We start from the raw sequence: 20,542 nt of genomic DNA on the forward strand, positions 1-20,542 counted from the left end.
GCAGTAATTCTTTATCTTACAGGTCTGTAATTTCCCAGGAAGCTTCCTGATAGAAGTATGTGTTTTGGTACTAATTATAAGGAAGGACGAATTTCCTCGAAAGATTTCATTCACTACTCATTTATTATTGGAAATTTAAGTCTTTGTATATGTTGAGTTGTATTTGTTTTTTTGACACATCTGTCAAAATTATCCATATCGGACCCTGTGTGTACCGACAAATGATTTTAATATAATTAGTACCAAATGACATTGTTCTTTCTGGGGAAACTTCCCAAATAATGCAGAAATCACAGACCAGTAAGATAAAGAGTAATGCAATAGACTATTTGTTTTATTAAACAGTAACATAAAAGACAAAAATAAAAGTAGACGTGATGTTCACCAACAGATAAAACATTTAAAAGTGTAAAAACATTATGACATACCTTGAGAAACAACTATTTTCCACAGTTTGCAGCTTTACAGGTCGGACAAGCTTGTTTTGATGTTTTTTATTAGTTTGTTGTTTACATAGTAAATATCAGTTATGCAGTAAAGTCAACGCCACAGTTGAGTGACGTGCTCCGAGGAAGCCTCATTCCAGTAAAGACATGAAGGAGAATAACATTTAGATTTTTCTTGATTTGTTTAAAATAAGTTAAACTAAGATCAAAATAAAATTTTACAGGAAGGGAATAAAATGATGAAAATCAAATGTGAGGAACAAAAGGAACAGCAGACATTGGCCCGAAAGGTAACTTGTAAAACATAAAAATAACAAGCGATGTGAATACCTTCAGTAATGTTTAGGTCTGAGATTACAAAACAGAACCTGTGGATGTGGAATTATTTATTGAAGGTGTCAAAAGAAATGACTGGTCTTTAAAAAAATAGTTGACATTTTGTATTTTAGTCAATTTCTTATACACTTGAAACAGTGTAAGAGAAAAGTTACCTTCACAAAACAGCTGCGAGCTTTTGAGCTACATTACATAACGTGTATTCATTTAATAAGGAATGCTAACGAAGCTAAATGTGCCATTTTTAGGACTTTGTAAGAGCTCGTTTGTTTTTTTTTAATTCAACAATGGGGCATGGATTTATTTAAAACAAGCTAACAAACTGACACAATCTCAGCTTAACCTTCACAAGGAGATCACTGAGCACAGTGTTTGGTCGTTCCCACCAAAGTGTGTTCCCTTTGAGCTACGATTTAAATATATATTCTCTGTTCAAAAACTACAAGGTGCATATTCACTGTTTGGTGGTGGTTTCCTGAGGTTTACAGTGCAAAAACACTGCAGAGGAGAGAGGGAGAGGGGGTTGCTACTGAGTGGTTGCTGTGTGTCGCTCGTCCTCGAGATAAATGTCATCGAGGACACGATGACCCTGATGGCGGTGAGGAGTCGGGGTCAGTTCTGGGGAGTGGAGTAGAAGGTGTGGTGCTGGTGGTTCTGGTCTGGAGGATTGCTGGCAAACAGGAGCGGAGCGGTCTCTGATCCGTACCAGCTGAAACAGAGCGAGAAGAGGAGCAACAGATGACAGCTGTGCCTGCTGAGCAGTGTTTGAGGATCATCATATGGTATGAATTTATTTTAGTCCATAAAATGTTGTTTGTTGAAAGATGCTTATCACAGTTTCACCGAACCTTCAAATGTCTTGTTTAATCCAACCAAACAGTCCAAAACCAAGTATATAAAATTAGAGCTGAGACAATTAATCGATTAGTCAGCCAACAGGGAAATTAGATGTAACAATTGTGATTATCACTTATTTGTTTCAGACATTTATTAAGTAAAAACACCAACGATTCTCTGGTTCCAGATTTTCAAATGAGACTATTTGCTGCTTTATTTCTATCCTTTTACACCAAACACATGCAGATTGAACTTGCACTTTTCCCACTTAAGATATAGGCCAGATGTTAGTGAGTGTTACTGTGGTTTCTGTCCAGTGTAAAGTGGGTTTTAGGTTTCTATCACAGTACAGTGACTACTTTTGAAGGTTTGGTTTTTTTTACACTCCTGGTTGGACAAAACAAGTCATTTAAACATTTCAGCTTCAGCTCTAAGAAACTGTGATGGCCCTATTTGGACAATTTATTGATCAAACAATATTTGCAGACCTATATAAAATAAAGAAAAGCTGTGAATGATCACATCAGAGAAGCTGCAACTGGGAAGTGTTTGCATTTTCTCTTGTTGAACTAATAATTCCAGCTCTACCTGTGAGTCTAACGTGGTTTTAGTGTCAGTACCTTGCATGTGGATGCGAACTGCGTGCCCACGGAACAGGCGCATCCTCATCGCTGCCTTGAGGGTCATCAAAGAAATATGGACGAGGTAGGACCCTGTTGTTGATGGCCATGCTGCCGGTCTGTAGAGTCAGAGAAAACACAGGTTGCAATGACTTCCACTCAGCGATACACATTCAGTGCAGTTTGTGTCAGATGTTCTATCTACCTCTTGAGTAGGCCGGCGAACTCTGAAGATGAGGAGGAGTAAACTGGTCGGGAGCAGCTCCCATATGAGGAGGATGGCGCCAAAGACCAAGTAGCCCCGGTCGCCCAGTTCATCACGCAAGTCAGCCTACAAAAAAAAACACACACACAGTTATCTAGTAGTGTACTGGCATTTTTACAGGCTCTTGCTTTTTCAATCTTATAAAATACTGACAACCATCACTGCCAACTGTGTGTTACACTCAGATGTGGGAGGATTACCTGGTCAGAGACGTTGTACCAGTCAAAGTTGAATGACTCCACCCGGTGGCTCTGCGACAGAATGAGGACTGTGAGGTTGTAGCAGGCTCGACTGGCATACAACAAGATCACTGCAGCTCCCAGAGCGGCTGTACGGCACACTGTGGTCCCCTGGTCAGGTATAAAAACCACTGTTAGCCTCAGAATTATACAGGAGGGTAAGAAGTGTTTACAGGGGTATTCTCAAAATATATATCCTGACTTTAAGTCCATTTTATGGGTTAAAAATGCTGGGAACTATAATTCCTATAATATTCCTCACTAAACTACTAGTGATTTTATTCTCACTGGAACAGTTGCCTTGAATTTTTAATGAATTATACAAAAAATTCTCAACTATTTTTGCAACTTTTTACTTTTTACCACAATTTCATAGCAAAAACGTATATTACATTACATATATATATATATATATTATATATTATATTACATATTTGCACGTCACTTCAGAGCTCACCTTGCTGATCAGGTAGGGGCTGGTGGAGCGCGAGTGTCTCGTCAGGAGCAGCAGCGAGGCGGCCAGTAACACCGCATCCAGGATGAAGAGCAAGTCGTTGACTAGAACTCGAACCAGGACCAGATTCCAGGTCCACTTGCCTGACCCATCGGCAGCACCTCTGTCCTCGAGAGCCGCACAGACCACATTGACGCAGAGGAAGATGGCGCTCAGTGCACCATACATGCATCGTGCCAGCCAGCTGAGGAAGACATGGAAGCCAGAGTAACGAATGGATTAGTGGTTATATGTTGATTCTGAGGTTTAATTAATCGTTCAGAGAGAAAGTGTGATACAATATTATTCTAAATGTATAGTCTGTACTGTAGAGTGAAACTTACAGTCCTCTCTCCACCTCTGAACTGTAAATCTCTCTCACTTTGAGCAACACCTGCGGTACAAGAGAGAAATAAAAATCTGACATTAAGCATGAAACTGAAAGCAAAAGAAACATTGAATAAACATCCTGTTTCTGGTCGCTCTGAAGCGTTTACTAACTTCTTACTAACTTCAGTTTAATATCCGGTTGGCACAAAGTTATTGAAAGGAATTTCCCAGATTAAAGATTATGTAAAGATTATGACCCTGATATTCTAAAAATGTTGATTATTATTTGTTTTATTATTTATGACATGAAGTCTTTTTCTTATCACTGTGGCTGCATCAGAATAATTCTTTTTACAATCTTTTTGTAAATGTCCATCAGTATTTCCCTCTGGTGCATTAAAGAGAATAACCTCAGTCTTACCTGAGTAAAATACAGGTTAATAAGGCTGAGAGTGAAGAACTGCAGACAGACAGGGAAGCAGTAGAGCAGCCAGTAGACTGCCACAGGTAGGTGGTTAGCCTCCAGAGCGTTACGGAAGTAAAAGGAGAACAGGGTGGTGCGGAGGGCCGCCCAGAGCAGGCAGAGGAACAGAAAAACACTCTGGTAGCTCCATCTTTTATGTCTGTAGAGGTAGAGAAGCCAGAGCTGGACGTACACAACCAGGAACAGGCCGGCGTACAGAGTGGTATAGAAGATAGTGAAGCCAAGCTGGACCGAGGGGGCGATGGCCGGGTTCAAGGGGAACGGGGGAGGCAGGGTGGAGGAGTTGGGAGGAGGGGCAGCTGTAACTGGAGCTTCCATTGGAGTACTGACAGGACCAACTAACTGTCCATCTTCACAAAGAAACCGCCGAACCTTCTCCTCTCAGCCTGAAGGGTTTACGTGGGAGACCTGCAGGGGAGGGACAAAATCACAAGAGGCAACAGCAACACATGAGCAATGAGGAGGACATTAGTCAGCTGTTTAATTAACTGATTAATATCTGGTTATATTAACAGTTACTCAACAGATTGTTTGATGTCATTGACGGTATTGTGATATAAAATATAGACCTAACAGAATCATTTAACCACACTGCCAACTCTACTAGGCAAATAAATGCTTGAAATCATATAAATAAGAACATTTACATTCGGTAGATTTGTCAATATCACAAAAATTATAATATCTGATTCTGCTATTCTCATAAGGCCTCCCTCTAAAATAGTTTTACTGTATATATTATAGAGCTGCATACAAATAATGAGTACAATATCCAAATCCAAGTACAAATCTAACCCAACAAATGTCACATCATCTCAATTTTAATAGTTTCTTCCAGTAAAAATGAAGATTATCATGCAAAAATCGCAATTTTCAAAAATAATCCCAATATGATTTATGTTATCTCACCATGCAGCTCTAATATTATATATCATAGTGCACTTTAGTACAGTTTAAATCTCCTGCGACGTTGTCTGGCTGCTATTCTTCACACTGGACTTAATTTACCAGTAACATTTCCAAAAAAAGTTTACAAACAGTTCACCATTAATGACAACGCAACAGCAATCCCATGCCACAATTACAACGCTACATGACCATCACATTAATAACATTCACATCAATGTGAACTATAGACAGAGACCTCATTATAAAGCAATACAACAGGCCCATTATAGAGGCTCAAACACAACAACAACAACACAACAGGCACATTATAGAGGCTCAAACACAACAACAACAACACAACAGGCACATTATAGAGGCTTAAACACAACAACAACAACACAACAGGCACATTATAGAGGCTCAAACACAACAACAACAATACAACAGGCACATTATAGAGGCTTAAACACAACAACAACAATACAACAGGCACATTATAGAGGCTCAAACACAACAACAACAACAATACAGGCACATTATAGAGGCTCAAACACAACAACAACAATACAACAGGCACATTATAGAGGCTCAAACACAACAACAACAACACAACAGGCACATTATAGAGGCTCAAACACAACAACAACAATACAACAGGCACATTATAGAGGCTCAAACACAACAACAACAACACAACAGGCACATTATAGAGGCTCAAACACAACAACAACAATACAACAGGCACACACATTCACAGTAATTTCTCACAGAGCTGTCACACTGATATAATATGTGTAATATCTGACTGTATGGCATTGTGCAGGGTATTTATCACCGACCTTTGAACCCCAGTAACCCAGCCTGCTGCCTCGTCTCTGCTCCACAGGCGGCTGATCTCACTGAAACCAACTCTCTTCTAAGCGACAATAAACGTCCACTACCTCGTTAATGTTCCCAATAACCCCAGACGTGAGCTGTGGCTGATCGATCACCCAGTATCGATAACAACAGACCTTACTTTGGTGAACATCGATCTCCGGGATACGCAGCTGACGGCGGTAATCCCCCCCCTGACCCCCCCTCGTCTACCGGCTGCACGTCCGCAATGCGCTGATCAGATCTGCGCATGGGTGGGCGGAGCCACCGGTTTGGATCCCAACCGCCAATCAGCGATGACAGGAAATCGCGGTTTGTTCAATTTGATGTTTACTTGTCTCGAAGGGGGGCAGCACTCAGTCTAATTCAAAAACAGAAGGGTTTGTTTATAAAGGTCAGCGTAGAAAATGTGTTTTATTAACTGTTGTTTGTTTAGTGTAACGTTAACGCCGCAGAGGGCGCTCATTACAAACGGTTTTTATTTATTTTTCCTAGTAACGGTTCGACCGTTAATCTCGCGGTGACGCTTCTTTCTTTCTTTCTCTCTTCTTCGTGCTGCATTATTAAAGTGACACAAGATGCCGATGCTGCTGCGCTCCAGAAAGTCCGTCCAGCACCGGGGGGAGGCAGGAGGAGAGCCGGCGGCCACACCGAGGAGGAGGAGGAGGAAGAGGAGGTCGACCCGCCTGAACTGGAGCACTACGTACGAGGTGGGTATTTTTTTTTTTTTTTTTTTTTTTTTTTTTAACTCAGCTTTTCCGCCTCCTCTTCCTCCGCCGCTGAAAACTTCACAGTCGGCCACGTAGCTCGCCAATGTCAACTGTAAAGCGGCGTTTGTCTGTGCAACCCGGAGGAGAATCATAACAACACAACCAGGAGGCGACCAGGCTGCTGTAAACTCACCGTTTATGTGCCGCTGTTCGCACTTTCGGGTGTTATTTAAGCTGGTTAGCGTTCACAGTCAGAGCTGATTGTTTGGACCTCCATCCACACAGACACTCAACTGCAGCATGGTGAGTTTTATTTGTGTGTCTGTGTGCAGGAGATTATTATGATTGGTACTGTTTTACATGCTTTTCCCATTTTTAAACTGGAGATGAAGATTATAACCTTTTAAATGTGACATGATGGCATGTAAAGCTGACTTGATAATGTGGGATCAGCCAACATTTAACACTGATTCACTTTTTTTTTAGCACTATTTTATAGCTTTATTGTGCAATGTAATTAAGACACATTAAGATTATATTATATAGGCTTTAAGTGCCTTTAAAATACACTGTACATATGTTTTGTCCTGTGCAGTTATATTTATTTACACTGTCCTACCTCCTATTTTCAATATCAATAACTCTTATTCTTGAGTCTATCTTGTCTTATCTTATCTGATATATAGATCTATATATAGATATATAACTGAAGCGGATGTTTCCGTGCACATATAACCGATTTTGTCCTGTCAGGAGTCAGATGAGTCAGACTCTGTCCAGAGCCAAGTGATGGAGACGCATCCGAGTCCCCTGGCTGAGCTGGAGGAGGAAACTGCTGAGGAGGCAGATGTTACGGTAGACTATTATTCACCCTACAGAAAACCCAAACAAACACACACCTCTGGCTGTCAGATGTTTAGCTGTACAGGCCCAGCGAGCTGTCCACAGTTGTGCCTGGGTGTGGCACCACTCCTATTCATTCAGCCATGTGGTGAGAGGAATAACGTCTGTGCAGCAGCACGTGATCCCCACCAGGAAGTGTTGTCAGGCAGGTGCTGAAGAGTCTTTATCTGCTTGTAGAGGAATAAAGCTGATTAAATATTAAGCCCCTGAGTAAGTTATTTAAACAGGAGAGCTCAACCATTTACTGGAGGTTTAAGGTTGTGTTAAAATCAGTATGTGTGTGTTTATATCTTCGTTTTCTATCATTATCACATACTGTAAACATCAAGAAAGTTAGGTTATTATTTTACTGTTAAATATAATAAACTTATAAACAAAGATGATTATGAGAATAAAGATCTCAGTATTGTTTAATATAAATACATTTATTTGAAAGAATAAGTATGAAACATATATACATCAAACTTAAATTAAGAAGTATTAGATATGACCTTACTTTTTGAATATCTGTCCACATATTTGCTGTTACTGATATGTCTGTGACAATATCAACTACCAGTCTTTAAGTCAGGGGTCTCAAAGGCTGCTCGTATTGTCACTTCAAGTTCAAGTACTACAAGAAAGAGTAATATTCTGAAAACAATTGCATTACCAACATCATACAATAACAACAATTGTCATTTTCTATAATCTTTGCAGCCAAACGATAAAAAATGAAGGTCCGAACCTTTGAGCGTTGCCATTAGTTTAAAAATAGAATTGTGTTTTTATTTTAATTGCATATGAAGGAGTACCGTAGTTTAAATTCATATGAAACAGCTAGGGGGAAAAAAATCAGCAGCCAGGATTATATTATATTTTAATAACCCTGGAAAAAGACCCTGGGCCGAAAGTTTGAGACCCCAGTTTTATATATTTATATACAGCCACTTTCATACATATACAAGTGCTGCACTATTTAAAAGGTGAATTAGAACTAAACCGACATATCAACCAATATTAGTTTACTGCAGATATTAGTATTTGACTCAAAAATCCAGTATGAATCAGGCTAAAATAGGCCCTTTTTTACAATGTTAACAATGGTCTGCTCTGTTCAAGTGTTCAAGTAGTCATAACAGTGTGACAGCGAGCCAGCCTGAGCGATACCAGGGCCCTGAAACTGAAGACGCTCTGTGGAATCCATCATTAATAAAACATGTAAAAAGGTGTTATGTGAAAAAGAGGAAAGAATCGGCTTTTAAAACAGGTGGCAGATATTCAGTTACATTCAATATAACGTAAATTAAATACTGCTGGGAAAGAAAGACACATGTCAGCGTTTATTGTTAATGGGAGGACAACAATACATCTTGTTGTAAAGTGACTACAGCATCCACAGAAATGGGACCAGTAGACCGGCCACACCCTGATGAACCGCCCTCTGTATCTCTTTTGAAAAATGCCAGGTGGTTGCCATCTGTGTCAGTGTATTTATGAAAAAAAAACTAAGCATTGTGGATTGTGAAAAGATGCCGTTGCCACGGTAACACTCATAAACAAATATTGACATCCATGACAAACGTGTCAAACAGTCCGCGGTGGTGGCCGTGCTGAGGTGGATCAGACAGGAGAGCTCATTTGAATAGGTGTGGCTATTCTAGCTGCCGCAGTGCTACAGACGCGTCTCGAGGTAATTACAGGTGGAAATATTGTTGGTGAACAGCATCAGGACGAGGAACAAAAGACCAGATGAGTTTGAAAATGTCTGTTGATGTTTAACTGCTAGCTTTTTTAAAAGGTATTTTGTGTGTTGTGTGCAACTAAAGGTACTTTTGTGAAGCTATTCAGAGTCACTGGGTTAAAACTAATGTGCATATGATGAGAGAGATGTTATATTAGATAATACATTTTTATACATGCAAACAAGATGTCTGTTTTTTTCTTATGAAGCTCTGTCTTCCTCAGGAACTGAAGGATTGTAGTGTTGTGCTGGACCGTTTCTGGGCTGACGACAAGGCTGCAAGAAGAGAGCTCGAAGAGAGAGACGAAATGAACCGCAAAGGTGGGAAACCCGTCTCCCGAATCCCTACTTTCCTTAAACGACCTAACAGTGCGAGCCAGGGCCTGGAGCTGCCTCTTCCCAAGAAAGATACCCCCGTCCACGTAGCTCAGCCTCCCAAGAAAGCTGGAAGCGGAAGCGTCGAGGCTTCGAAGTCAAAGCCGCCCGATGGCAGAGAAACCGCACTCCCCCTGCCGTCGGTCCGCACCCCCAAGATCGGCTTTGAAGTCCCTTCACCGTTCATCAGCACAGAGCACGCCACTGCAGCGGCCCATAGTTCTCTAATCACCACACCAAAGAGCTGGAGTTTGTCTGAGTCTGTGCAGTGCCCTCTTATGACTGTAAGCCCCAGGCCCGCCCTCAGACCAGAGCAAGGGTCAGAGCAACAGTTACCAGACCAAGACAAAAGCAAAACCTTTGAAATAGAAGCTGACACCATACCGGACGCCCCCATATCTCGACTTCCACACGAGGGCTCCGTCAACCAAAAGCCACCGAAAGACACAGAGGAGAAGTACACTGCTGCGGTTAAAAGCAGGGTTACCCTCTCTCCCTCCGGAGATACTAGAAAGTTGGAGTCTGCGGAGATCCCTCAGGCAACCGGGGTTAGCAAAGAGGAGGCCATTATGGACGAAGAGCCGCCGTGGGAGACGGAACCGATGAACACACTCGAATTAAAGGACAGCAGATCTTCGTCAGACGTTGAATGTGAGGATGACTCGGCAGGTGAAAAGTCTGAGGGCCGTGATTCAGGAGAGGTGAAGGAGCTTCATGCATTACCACTTACAAGCAAGTTGGAGTCTTCAGATCCTGCGATGGAAAGAGCTGGTGGTCATGAATCGACCTCTCCTGTGACACCCGAGAAGGCTGCGAAAGCCAGATCAACCAAGGTGAGTTATGTTGTTGTTGTTGTTTGCCTCATAGATTCCACATACTGTTCTCGGTAGCCTCAACAGAGTCAGGCATATAAATTGGGAATTTGGCCACACCCTGTATGCAGTAACAGCTTTGGTATGAAGCACAGTCCTCAGCTGTTTCCCACTCTCCTGTCAAAGCTATGTTTGTAACTTTACACATTTGTTCACAAGTTAAAACTGTACTTTTGTTTTGTAGAGCTCCGGGTGCTCCAGTTTCTCCCTCTTCTACATCCTGCCCACCACCTTGCTGCTTCTAGGAGGGTTTGGCCAGCATGTTTGGCACTATGGGTTTCCCATGTCTGTGGCTCAGCTCACAGCTCAGCTGGAACTGAACATGCTGGAGGGCTTTGGCCTAGTACCAGAGCCTTGCAGCACCGACTGTAGGTAAGAAAATGATCCTCAGAGAGTTGTTCTTTTGAGCTGTTTGCTGCATAAGTTGAATTTGTGAAACTTGCCTTATCAGAGCTCAGAGGTTGAACAGCTATTGTGATTAAAATGATGACTGGATTCTAGCTTTAGTTTTCCTCTCCCTTACTCAGAGTGCATCTGGTGGAGAGTATCCCTGTAGGCCTCTACCCGTATACTCCCTCGTCCAGACAGAGCATCGCAGACAGCTGGCTACATCTGCTGGACAAGGCCAAAAGCTCGGTCAACATCGCTGCTTTCTACTTCACACTACGAGGCAGCGACTCCGCTGAGTCCTCTGACTCTCAGGTTAGTTCAGTGTCATGCCCTGGTCTCGTGACGCAGCATATCAAGCATTTATAACTGAATATATTGACCCCAACTCAGGTCGGCTTGTGGTCACTGCTGGTATTGTCATCTCATAAGAGGCCCACTTCAGTGTTCAACTACTACAAGAAAGAGCAATGCAAACAGCAGTTTCTGTACATTTTTGTTGTGCTCCTTTCTTATCATTTCTGAATATAGAGTTGTGTTTTTATTTTAATTGTGTATGAAGGGGTAGTTTAAATGTATATAAAACTAATAGAAAAGCATAATTCTAATCTTGCAGGCTGGATTATATTATATTTTTGACATCATGCCAGAGGGACGTGGATGGAGATCCCTGCTCTAATGTGTTATTATATATTTCCACATGCTCTGCAGGGAAGAGCCGTCTTTGAGCAGCTTAAACAACTTGAATCCAAAGGTGTGAAACTCCAGATTGCCGTCAACGCCCCCCAGACCTCAACTCTAGATACGGCAGAATTAGCAGCAACAGGTACACCATCATCACCTGATAACATGGAGCACATTGTGTCATCTCTCTATTGTGTGCAGCTCAAATTGAAGCTGAACTAGGCAGCATCAGTTGTAGGTCAAAACAAACACATTTATCAGCCTAAGGGCTTGTGTCCACAGTGTATTGTCCCAGTGAGGAGCACATGCAGCCACCAACAGAAAAAGCGCTGCACCCAGCGTCTTTTTTTTTTATGTGCGGCTGCTCAGAGCGATTCTAGTTGAACATCTGAACTGAGAGGCACTGGTGTAGTCACTGCAACCAGTCACATATTAGATGGGGAACTTGAACTTAAGAAGATATTCTTTCTCTCGCCACAAAAGCACTTCATCCCAGCAACCTGCCAGGGTTATATGGACAGGGTTAAACGCTATATGGACACAAGCCCTTAGTTTCTGATTGAGGCTGCAGACAGGAAATAGCATCCCATCACCACTGAGAGCCAACAGATTCACCCTGTTGATCCAAATGTGAGATTTAGATACATTTCTGCCCTCAGGAATTTAAAATTAAGAGCAAAAGGGGAAAGGTGTCTGGGAATTCTCTATCCATAGAAAACGTTAGATGTTTGTACCTTTTTTAAAAAAAAAAAAAAAATCAAATTTAACTCATCAGTTTTTCAAACCAAGATACAAAACAGCAAACATTGTGGGGGTTATAACCCTGCAGTGATTTCTCATCGGGTGTTTTTTGTTTTTGTTGTTGTTCAGGTGCAGAAGTCAGAGAGGTGGACCTCAAGGCTGTAACTGGAGGCATTGTCCACACCAAGCTGTGGGTGGTGGATCAAAAGCACTTGTACTTGGGTAGTGCCAACATGGACTGGCGCTCTCTAAGTCAGGTAACACGGAGAAAAATTTGCATTTTCAAGTGTATCTGCGTCAGCGGGGGCACGGGATAAGACATAGTGGTCATTACGTTTACCCCACACGATCATTTGCATTAGGAGGAAGAGGTTCAGTACAGTTCACTCAAAGATTTGTAGATCTGATGTCCCAGACAGTTAATAGCATGAGCCTGACTCTGAGGTAAAAGCTCTTCTCCAGTCTAGATTAAACTGAGAAGGAAGGCACTTTTATTACCTTAACTTAGTGTTTTATTACACAAGTGAAATTAAGTGCGCTACAGTGAGACAGCAGTTTGTAGATTAGCTTCAGACGGTGCACTGCTCAACGATACAGACTTTTTAAACCTACTGAAAGGAGTTTCTAACTTCTGGCTGCACAAGTGTGTAATAAACTAAATCAGCTGTGATATCAATGCCTGCCTGATATTCATGTGTTCATTAGAAGTAATATTTATAAGCAACTTAAAGCTTATTATTAGTGGTTATTATTAAGTAAAAGCAACTTTAGTTCCAAAAGGTGGATAAATAGACATTTTCCTGATCTATATATTGACTGAAATAATCTTGCTGCTTAGAGATTGAAGGTCCTTCCAGGTTGTGATCAGGAAATTCAATTCATGACTCATTAAATCTGCTTCGTGGAACAAGATGGCCGATGACCCCACCACTGCTTGCATGCAGTCACAGTCGTAGTTGTGTCTGTAACCGGATTCGTTCCTCCTGTGTGCTCTGCTGAATCAAGGTGAAGGAGGTCGGCCTGTCGGTGGAGGACTGCAGCTGTCTGGCCCAGGATGCGTTTCGGATCTTTGGGGTGTACTGGAGCCTCGGCGGTGCGAGCAACGGCTCCCTGCCACCGTACTGGCCGGCTCGTGTCTCTGCCCTGTCCAGCTCCCAGAATCCCCTGCGCCTGAAGTTCAACGGTGTGCCTGCTCGAGTCTATCTGTCTGTAAGTTTGCTTCTTACTGTGCATTTTAAGGGATAATACAGATATTTTTTAATACAAAATTGATCAGTAACTGACAGTAATTAATGGGTATGTATTTTCTTCCTATCCTTATAAAGTATATTGATATAATGGTATTTCTGATGTTCTGAAAAAGAGGAGGGGTGTGTCCAGCTTTGCATCCAGCTGTGTTTGGAGTCTTCTTCCTCACTCTGGTTGCTCCCATGGTTTCTTACCTCCTGTCTTACATCCGTTTCCTGCAGAGCGCCCCTCCGCAGCTCTCCGCTCGTGGCCGCTCAGATGATCTCTCCACCATCCTGTCCGTCATCGACGACGCCCAGAAATTCATTTACATCTCTGTCATGGACTATCTTCCTCTGTCTGAGTACACAGAGCCACTCAGGTGACGACCAGTGTTTACCATTTATAATAGTAATTAAAGTTAAATGATTAGATACAGGGATTACAGTCACAAGTAATGTAACGCATGATGTTTTTCAAATTGACACAGACTAGTTCCTGGACCCTTATCAAGCTGTGTGTTTGTCTCTCTCAGGTTCTGGCCCGCCATCGACTCGGCGCTGCGTGCTGCAGCCTGCACCAGAGAGGTACAGGTGAGACTCCTGGTGAGCTGCTGGAAACACTCCCCTGGCGCCATGTTCACCTTCCTGCAGTCCCTGCTGGTGCTCAACAAGCCTCCACTGAAGTGTGACATTGACGTGGTACGTTGCACGATGACTAAGACGCAGTGTCCCCTAACAGGACGGAGATCGGTCCTAAACTCTTGTTGTTTTTTTGTTTCTGTGCAGAAAATCTTTATAGTGCCTTCAACAGCAGAGCAGATGAAGATTCCCTTTGCACGAGTCAATCATGCCAAGTACATGGTCACAGACAGAGTGGTCTATATAGGTACGCTTTTCGCACTTATTACTTCAAACAAAGCAGTATCAACTGGGACATGCACATTATTTTTCACAGAAAACATATAAGTAGCTACAAAACATGATGCTTTGTTCAGAGAATAAATATATGTCACTCTTATCAGGACATTTTAGTCTGGAGTCCTTTTTTATTTTCATAAAAACAAAAAGTAATTTAAAAAAAACAATTCCACCAGGAGCAGATCAGCTTGTCTCCCTTTTAAATAAGTTGGCTGAAATTGCTTTAAATATCAAATTAAACATATTTAAATATTCTTTATGCCCCGCAAACTATAAGCTTTTTTAGGACTTTAGGTTATAGACAGTAACGTCCTATAAGATAAAGGTTTTTTGCAGATTTAACAGCACAACAAAGTTCGGTGTCACTAATTTGTAATCCTGTAATTTTATTGACCCTTAAAACAATTCGAACCACTCTAACAGTAAATAATCTTTTACCGCACAATGTGGGAAAGATCGTTACATGCAGCCAACATGATTGCCTTCTAGCTTTTTAGTATTTACTAGATATTTTCTTTAATGGAACCGATGTGGTGGTGAGAAAAGAAAGATGTTTGTCTTATTAGTTCCTTCAACTGTCATTGAATCTAACTGACTGCTTCTGCGTCCACAGGGACGTCCAACTGGTCGGAGAACTACTTCACCCAGACAGCCGGCGTGGGCTTGGTAGTCAACCAGACCGACTCTGAGGTTAAAAAAGGCCAAGAGACTCTGCAGAGTCAAGCAGAGGAGCTCTTCCTCAGAGACTGGACGTCCCAGTATGCCAGCGCGCTCTCTGTTGGTGCTACGGACGCCTGCCCTCGTGGTCCACACTGAGGGTTCGCTGTTCAATAAAGCACATTGCATTGTAGATGAGCATCTCGCTTGTTCCTGCCACTTGAATTTTTATTTTTTACTTGTGAAGAATCCGCTTGCTGTACTGTGTGAATGAACACTGTTTATTTTATTGCTGTAACCTGATTGGCTGCCTGATTCTTTTTTTGTACATAATTGCGTTTTTTTTTATATTTCGTTTTGAAAACGTGTTATTTTTATACTCTATTGTTCCGACAATTGTCTTACATGAGTTAAGACGCAAGGGAATTCGCTTTGTACAATTAATTTTATGCCTGGAGCATTTTTTTTTAAACACTTTTGCCAAAGAGGTGCGAGAGGTAGTCAGATGTGTGTGTTGTATATTTCTCTTCTCTGGCTACTGTTGCTGTATTGATAATTACGGAATATCCATATCCTTCATCATTTTCTGACAAGGGTTATCTATTGTATACCTGAGGTCTTGTTGCTGCATCAGTTCAAACTATTCCACTTCCTGACTGTGGATGAAACAGGAGCAGTTTACTGTATGATCAGTATAAATAAAACCTGATTGGTGATCTTTAAAAGCTTCTTGAGTGCCATGAAAGGAGTTAAACATTGTTCCACTAATGGAGTCATAGTGGTTTTAAGTGTTGTTGGTTGACCAGAGTTACCAAACCTTTTCATACTTACCTCTCCATGCAGTTCCTTTTGGTTTAAGACATTGAGGATTTCATTTGTGGAACAACTCTACACGCTAGCAGCTCTGTGTACTCGGACATAGTGGTGCTTTGAACTAACATGATAACAGTAAAAGTTAATATGCTAATGTTAAGCAGGTATAATGTTCACCATCTTAGTTTAGTATGTTAGCATGCAACATTTACTAATGAGCACTAAACTCAAAGTACAGCTGAGGCTGATGGGAATGTCAGTAGTTTTGTATCTGCTCATAAACCAAAGTACTGGAAACAGTTGAAGATCCCCTCCAGACATGTTTTAAGACAAATAAAAAGGCTCTGCTTGGAATAATAATGTGTCTGAAATGTTTTCTTCCACAAAGAAGTTAAAACTTTATTAAATTACATCTACTCCGTCCTCACTGGAACATTTTACAATCTATAAATTACTTTTAATTTCTAAAGTTTGACATTTAAGGTGAGCACAGAGAAACTTTCCTACTTCAGCAAATGAATGTGAAAACTGCCCTCTAGTGTCAAACTGTGCACATGACATCCTGCACAATGAAATTCAAACATCCCAGTGAAGTAAATTCTGACCAGTTGGTGGCGCTGGATGAAATGATGGTTGAAGGGAGGGGTTATTTCATCTGGCTAGTTGGATTAATTTTTTGAAGTTGTGCCACAGAGAGAAATGAAGCGTCATCATTATTAAATTAACTCAGGTCTCATAATTAAAACATTTCCAGTTGCTTTCAGTTAATGTGTCTTTATTTTCACATACAAGAATTTAGATTTTACTACCCAGAAAACATTTAAAAACGAGTAAAAATACAAACGAAACTAGAAACTATGTTACATTTAAAGGACATTTGTTGTACGTGCAAAAAAAAAAAATTCTTCATGGTGGACTTCAATCTCACGCCTTACAAAAAGTATCTCAAGGACATCTGCTGCAGTTACATGTTTATCATTCCTCGAAGCGGAGGAAGACTCACTGCTCGATGCCACATTCCCCCCCTTTTGCCCTTGGCTTCTCCCTCCATCCGGCGACACCTACTCCAAGCATAACAGACGAAGAAGAGACAACCGAAGGTGAATGAAGACGCTCCTCATCGGAGGAGCCAAACAGAAACAACCAGGAGAGGAGTTAGCGGCCTCTGAACGATCTCTGATCACGACAGCCAATCCGAGTCCTTTCCTATCCGTGTGTGCAGAGTGCTTGAAGACGCAGGAGTGTTTGCTCTGACAGAAAGGTTCGAGTTCCCCTGCGGCTCTCATTCCATGGACAGCTGCACACTGTCCGTCTGGCCCTGCTGCTGCTCAAACTTTCTGGCTAAAACACAAGAAGAACAGAAGACAGTTTAACTCAAGATTAGCCCGAAAGATGACAAGAAACACAGGCGCCTAGTTAGACTGAAACTAAAACATAAGAAGCGTTTGCCAGCTATGAGTAGGGATGACAGATAATCAAGAAATCAAGCCAGCATGTTTTTCTGACAGCTGCAATGGTACAACAATGACGTCGAACTCAAACTCTAATGACAGCAAGGAAGAAATGGTCCAAAGTGTGGCTTAATTTCACTGTTTTAATATGCAGAGATAATAAAACAGTTCATACATACCTAGTTATGAGGTGTTCAATGCCTGTTAACTACTTATTATATCTCTTTTCTCTACAGTAAGAAAGGATGAACGATACATTATGGACTATAAGCCTTAATATGAATGTGTGAAACTAGACTTTATGTTGTGGTAATTTAAAAAAATGTCTCCAAATTTGGAAAACTATACCCAAGATATACATATACATATATATATACCCTATTATCAACCATTCTGTGGCCCCCTGCTGACCCCAAGTTGATCACATTGGAAATCTGCCCCATTATCTCTCCAGTTGAGTGTCAGTGCAATCCAGTAAAACCAGCCCAGAGCTCCACTGATGCTCACCCAGCGAGTACATCTCCAGCTGCTGTCTCAGGCGGACCTTCTGCAGGCTGTCGTAGAAGTTGGGCTCCGGGGTGGCTGCCGGCGGGGGGGGCAGAGTGAAGATGCGCATGATCTTCCTCTTGTTTCTAAATTAAAAGTGGACAAAGAGAGAGATGTTAAAGAGAGACAGTGCAATGTAAAACATTTGATAACATAAGGAATATTTATTTAAACAATTTAAACTCATTTAGATAGTTTAAATCTCTAAATCACCACCCAGATTAAAAATAATCCTAGGAGAAGGAGACAGGGCTACTAAGTGTACCTTTAATTTAATTTATTCTTTATTATAAGTATTTTTCTTCTTACTAATCTCTACATTAATATATTTTACACTTGCTTTGGCCAATAAAGCCCCTTTGAACTGAACTCTATCGAGATAAAGAATATCATCATTTATTTCAGAATCAGAAATACTTTAATAATCCCAGGGGGAAATTATTTCTGTTACAAACTCCAGGTATACAAACAACATATATTAAGAACAATATATATATATATACACATACATATACATATATATATATATCTATAGATATATATATATATCTATAGATATATATATAGATATAAAAGATCAAATGTACAGTTTAATAATGTGCAAAAAATGATTGTCCCAATTTCTGACAGTAGATTACACTAATAATTAAATTACATTACGTTTGGAGTATTATATATATATACGCCGAATTGTCCAGAAGACCCTAAAAAATAGTTTTATTAATGAAATAATTCCACAAAAAGTGCGCACACAACCATAAAACCATGTAAATACTAAAATGTGAATTTCTTGAATGGAGTATGGCGTAACTTTTTTATATTTTTAGAGAGGACGTTAAAGGGATAACTGTAACTGAACCAAACGCTTATAGCACATCAATGATGAGCTTTGGGACAGAGTGAAGGGTTCAAACGGAGCTTACTTTCTGGCGTACATCAGCAGGCCGAAGCTGACCAGGATAACCAGCAGGTAGACATTAGTGGCCTCGTTCCAGGCTTCGTGCACCGAATAATCGATAGATTCGGGCTCGTTCCCCAAAACCCCGTGAGCACCCATTGAAACACGACGCCCGCTGCCAAACTGTGCTGAGAAATGTGTGATTTTACAGAAAGAAATCCCACTAAATCCGCTTTCTTTAGCTCCGGTTTACCAGCGACCGACTCAACAATGTAAACAACACTGCGACACAGCTTCCGCCTTCTTCTTCTTCTGCTACTGTTTCTGGGTAGCTCGCACGCTCCAGAGGGCGCTGTTGCCCCCCCCCTGCAGGCAAACATTTAATCTCATGAAACATTTATAAATAGTCTGTTTAAAGCCTTATTATGTAACTTTTATACAAAAATAAATAGATGTAAAAGTTCCAGTTGATCAGGATAATAATATTATAATAATATACAAATAATATATGAGGCTATTTGCAGGATTTTTGTCATATTTTAGGTAAGGTAAGAATAGTGAGGTCAATTCTTATACCTAATAATGATTTATTTATTTTATTTAATAACACCTCTGCATGCAGCTATGGACGTTTTCCATTTAACATAATCTGCATGTCTGTTAAAACTGGAATTTCTCCTACGGGGGATCAATAAAAGAACATCTTATTTTAAATGATGTGAAGAAACCAGAGAAAACCCACACAGTCACAGGGGAAACTTTGACTAAAGGCTCCAGCCAGACAGATTTAAACTTAAGCCCTCCCTGCTATGAGATAACAGCACTGAATCACAGAGTCACAGAAACACCTAGACAAAAGTAATATGATCGGAAATCTGTGTTATAACTTGCTTTATTTTCATCAGTATGGATATATAGAATAATCACATGTATTATAAATGCACTTATATGGTTATAGCGACTTTAACTGAGGAGACGACCAGCAAGTCTATACACAATTATCTAGATTTACCAAGATGAAATTGAGCTTGGAAAATAACTCATAAGAATACATGTTTGCAGAATGTATATGATCAAAAATCTACTTTCAAAATTTCTTTCTTGAGGCCATACTGGTAAAAACTGGGAAAAAAGTCCAGGATCCATCGGTCAGATTTGTGGGTACAGCCATGTGCACAACTATAACTCATCAAATTGAGATTTTTTTCAACCCTACACAAAGGGGCTTTTACTGTGCATTACATTAATGTACAAAATAATGAAAAGAAAACAGAAAATAATCAACTCTATGTTCAAATTGCCAGCAACCACAGAGCTACAATCAGATCAAAACAAGTCATTATTTGTGACTGTCTAATTTACATTAAATTAATATGTAACCTGTCAGATTGTACTGTACATTGTACACAACTACACAACTACCAGAAAAATCTATATACTAAATTTGTGGTGCAGAATTTATTAAAGTTGAATAAGAAAATGTCCAATACAATACAACTCTACTAAAATAAATATTCAGCATTTCTTCAAGGAGTACTATCACAAATACAATTATTATTGACAATCCAATCAAAGTTAAAAACAAGATGTAATCACACAAAATAGTAAGTCGTGATAATCACTTTAGAGGTAGATTCAGAGAAGTAAATTAAGTACTATAACTATGGAGGAAATAGTTAATAGTACAAAAATGCAAATTTAAGCCTGTTATGATTAACTGATATGGTATATAGAGGCATTCTGTTTTGGAAAGTTACATTAAATAAACCCACTTGAAGATTATTGATACTTTTCTTTGGATATTCCCCTCTAAATCTTATA

At 40.5% G+C, this 20,542-nt stretch overlaps 3 protein-coding genes across 7 annotated transcripts; 1 reads left to right on the top strand and 2 right to left on the bottom strand.

The window, feature by feature from the left end:
• Window positions 1-479: 479 nt before the first annotated feature.
• On the bottom strand, window positions 480-6,034 carry gpr137 (G protein-coupled receptor 137). Of its 3 annotated transcripts, none has more exons than XM_051418980.1 (8): window positions 5,952-6,034; window positions 3,988-4,458; window positions 3,581-3,630; window positions 3,201-3,441; window positions 2,705-2,854; window positions 2,445-2,570; window positions 2,240-2,358; window positions 480-1,491 (listed from the first exon to the last, which is right to left on the bottom strand). In XM_051418980.1, the coding sequence occupies exons 2-8, from the start codon at window positions 4,366-4,368 to the stop codon at window positions 1,395-1,397; spliced, it is 1,164 nt and encodes a 387-aa protein (XP_051274940.1). In that variant the 5' UTR covers window positions 4,369-4,458; window positions 5,952-6,034; the 3' UTR covers window positions 480-1,394. The 3 variants fall into 3 exon arrangements, with proteins under 3 accessions (XP_051274940.1, XP_051274941.1, XP_051274939.1); XM_051418981.1 differs by having other exon boundaries at window positions 5,957-6,033; XM_051418979.1 differs by having other exon boundaries at window positions 5,778-6,009.
• An 87-nt stretch (window positions 6,035-6,121) lies between these two features.
• On the top strand, window positions 6,122-16,186 carry pld7 (phospholipase D family, member 7). Of its 3 annotated transcripts, XM_051418973.1 has the most exons (13): window positions 6,122-6,208; window positions 6,384-6,524; window positions 7,278-7,379; window positions 9,375-10,358; window positions 10,582-10,769; window positions 10,925-11,099; window positions 11,496-11,610; window positions 12,339-12,466; window positions 13,215-13,418; window positions 13,679-13,818; window positions 13,972-14,137; window positions 14,225-14,324; window positions 14,970-16,186. In XM_051418973.1, the coding sequence occupies exons 2-13, from the start codon at window positions 6,393-6,395 to the stop codon at window positions 15,170-15,172; spliced, it is 2,637 nt and encodes an 878-aa protein (XP_051274933.1). In that variant the 5' UTR covers window positions 6,122-6,208; window positions 6,384-6,392; the 3' UTR covers window positions 15,173-16,186. The 3 variants fall into 3 exon arrangements, with proteins under 3 accessions (XP_051274933.1, XP_051274934.1, XP_051274935.1); XM_051418974.1 differs by having other exon boundaries at window positions 6,160-6,524; XM_051418975.1 differs by lacking the exons at window positions 6,122-6,208; window positions 6,384-6,524 and adding an exon at window positions 6,555-6,827.
• A 398-nt stretch (window positions 16,187-16,584) lies between these two features.
• smim19 (small integral membrane protein 19) lies at window positions 16,585-19,060 on the bottom strand. The gene is made up of 3 exons (XM_051418982.1): window positions 18,747-19,060; window positions 17,785-17,909; window positions 16,585-17,167 (listed from the first exon to the last, which is right to left on the bottom strand). Exons 1-3 carry the CDS (start codon window positions 18,878-18,880, stop codon window positions 17,109-17,111), a joined length of 318 nt encoding a protein of 105 aa, XP_051274942.1. The 5' UTR covers window positions 18,881-19,060; the 3' UTR covers window positions 16,585-17,108.
• Between the last annotated feature and the right edge of the window lie 1,482 nt (window positions 19,061-20,542).

Source organism: Dicentrarchus labrax, unplaced genomic scaffold, assembly GCF_905237075.1.
Source record: "Dicentrarchus labrax unplaced genomic scaffold, dlabrax2021, whole genome shotgun sequence".
Classification (NCBI taxonomy): domain Eukaryota; kingdom Metazoa; phylum Chordata; class Actinopteri; family Moronidae; genus Dicentrarchus; species Dicentrarchus labrax.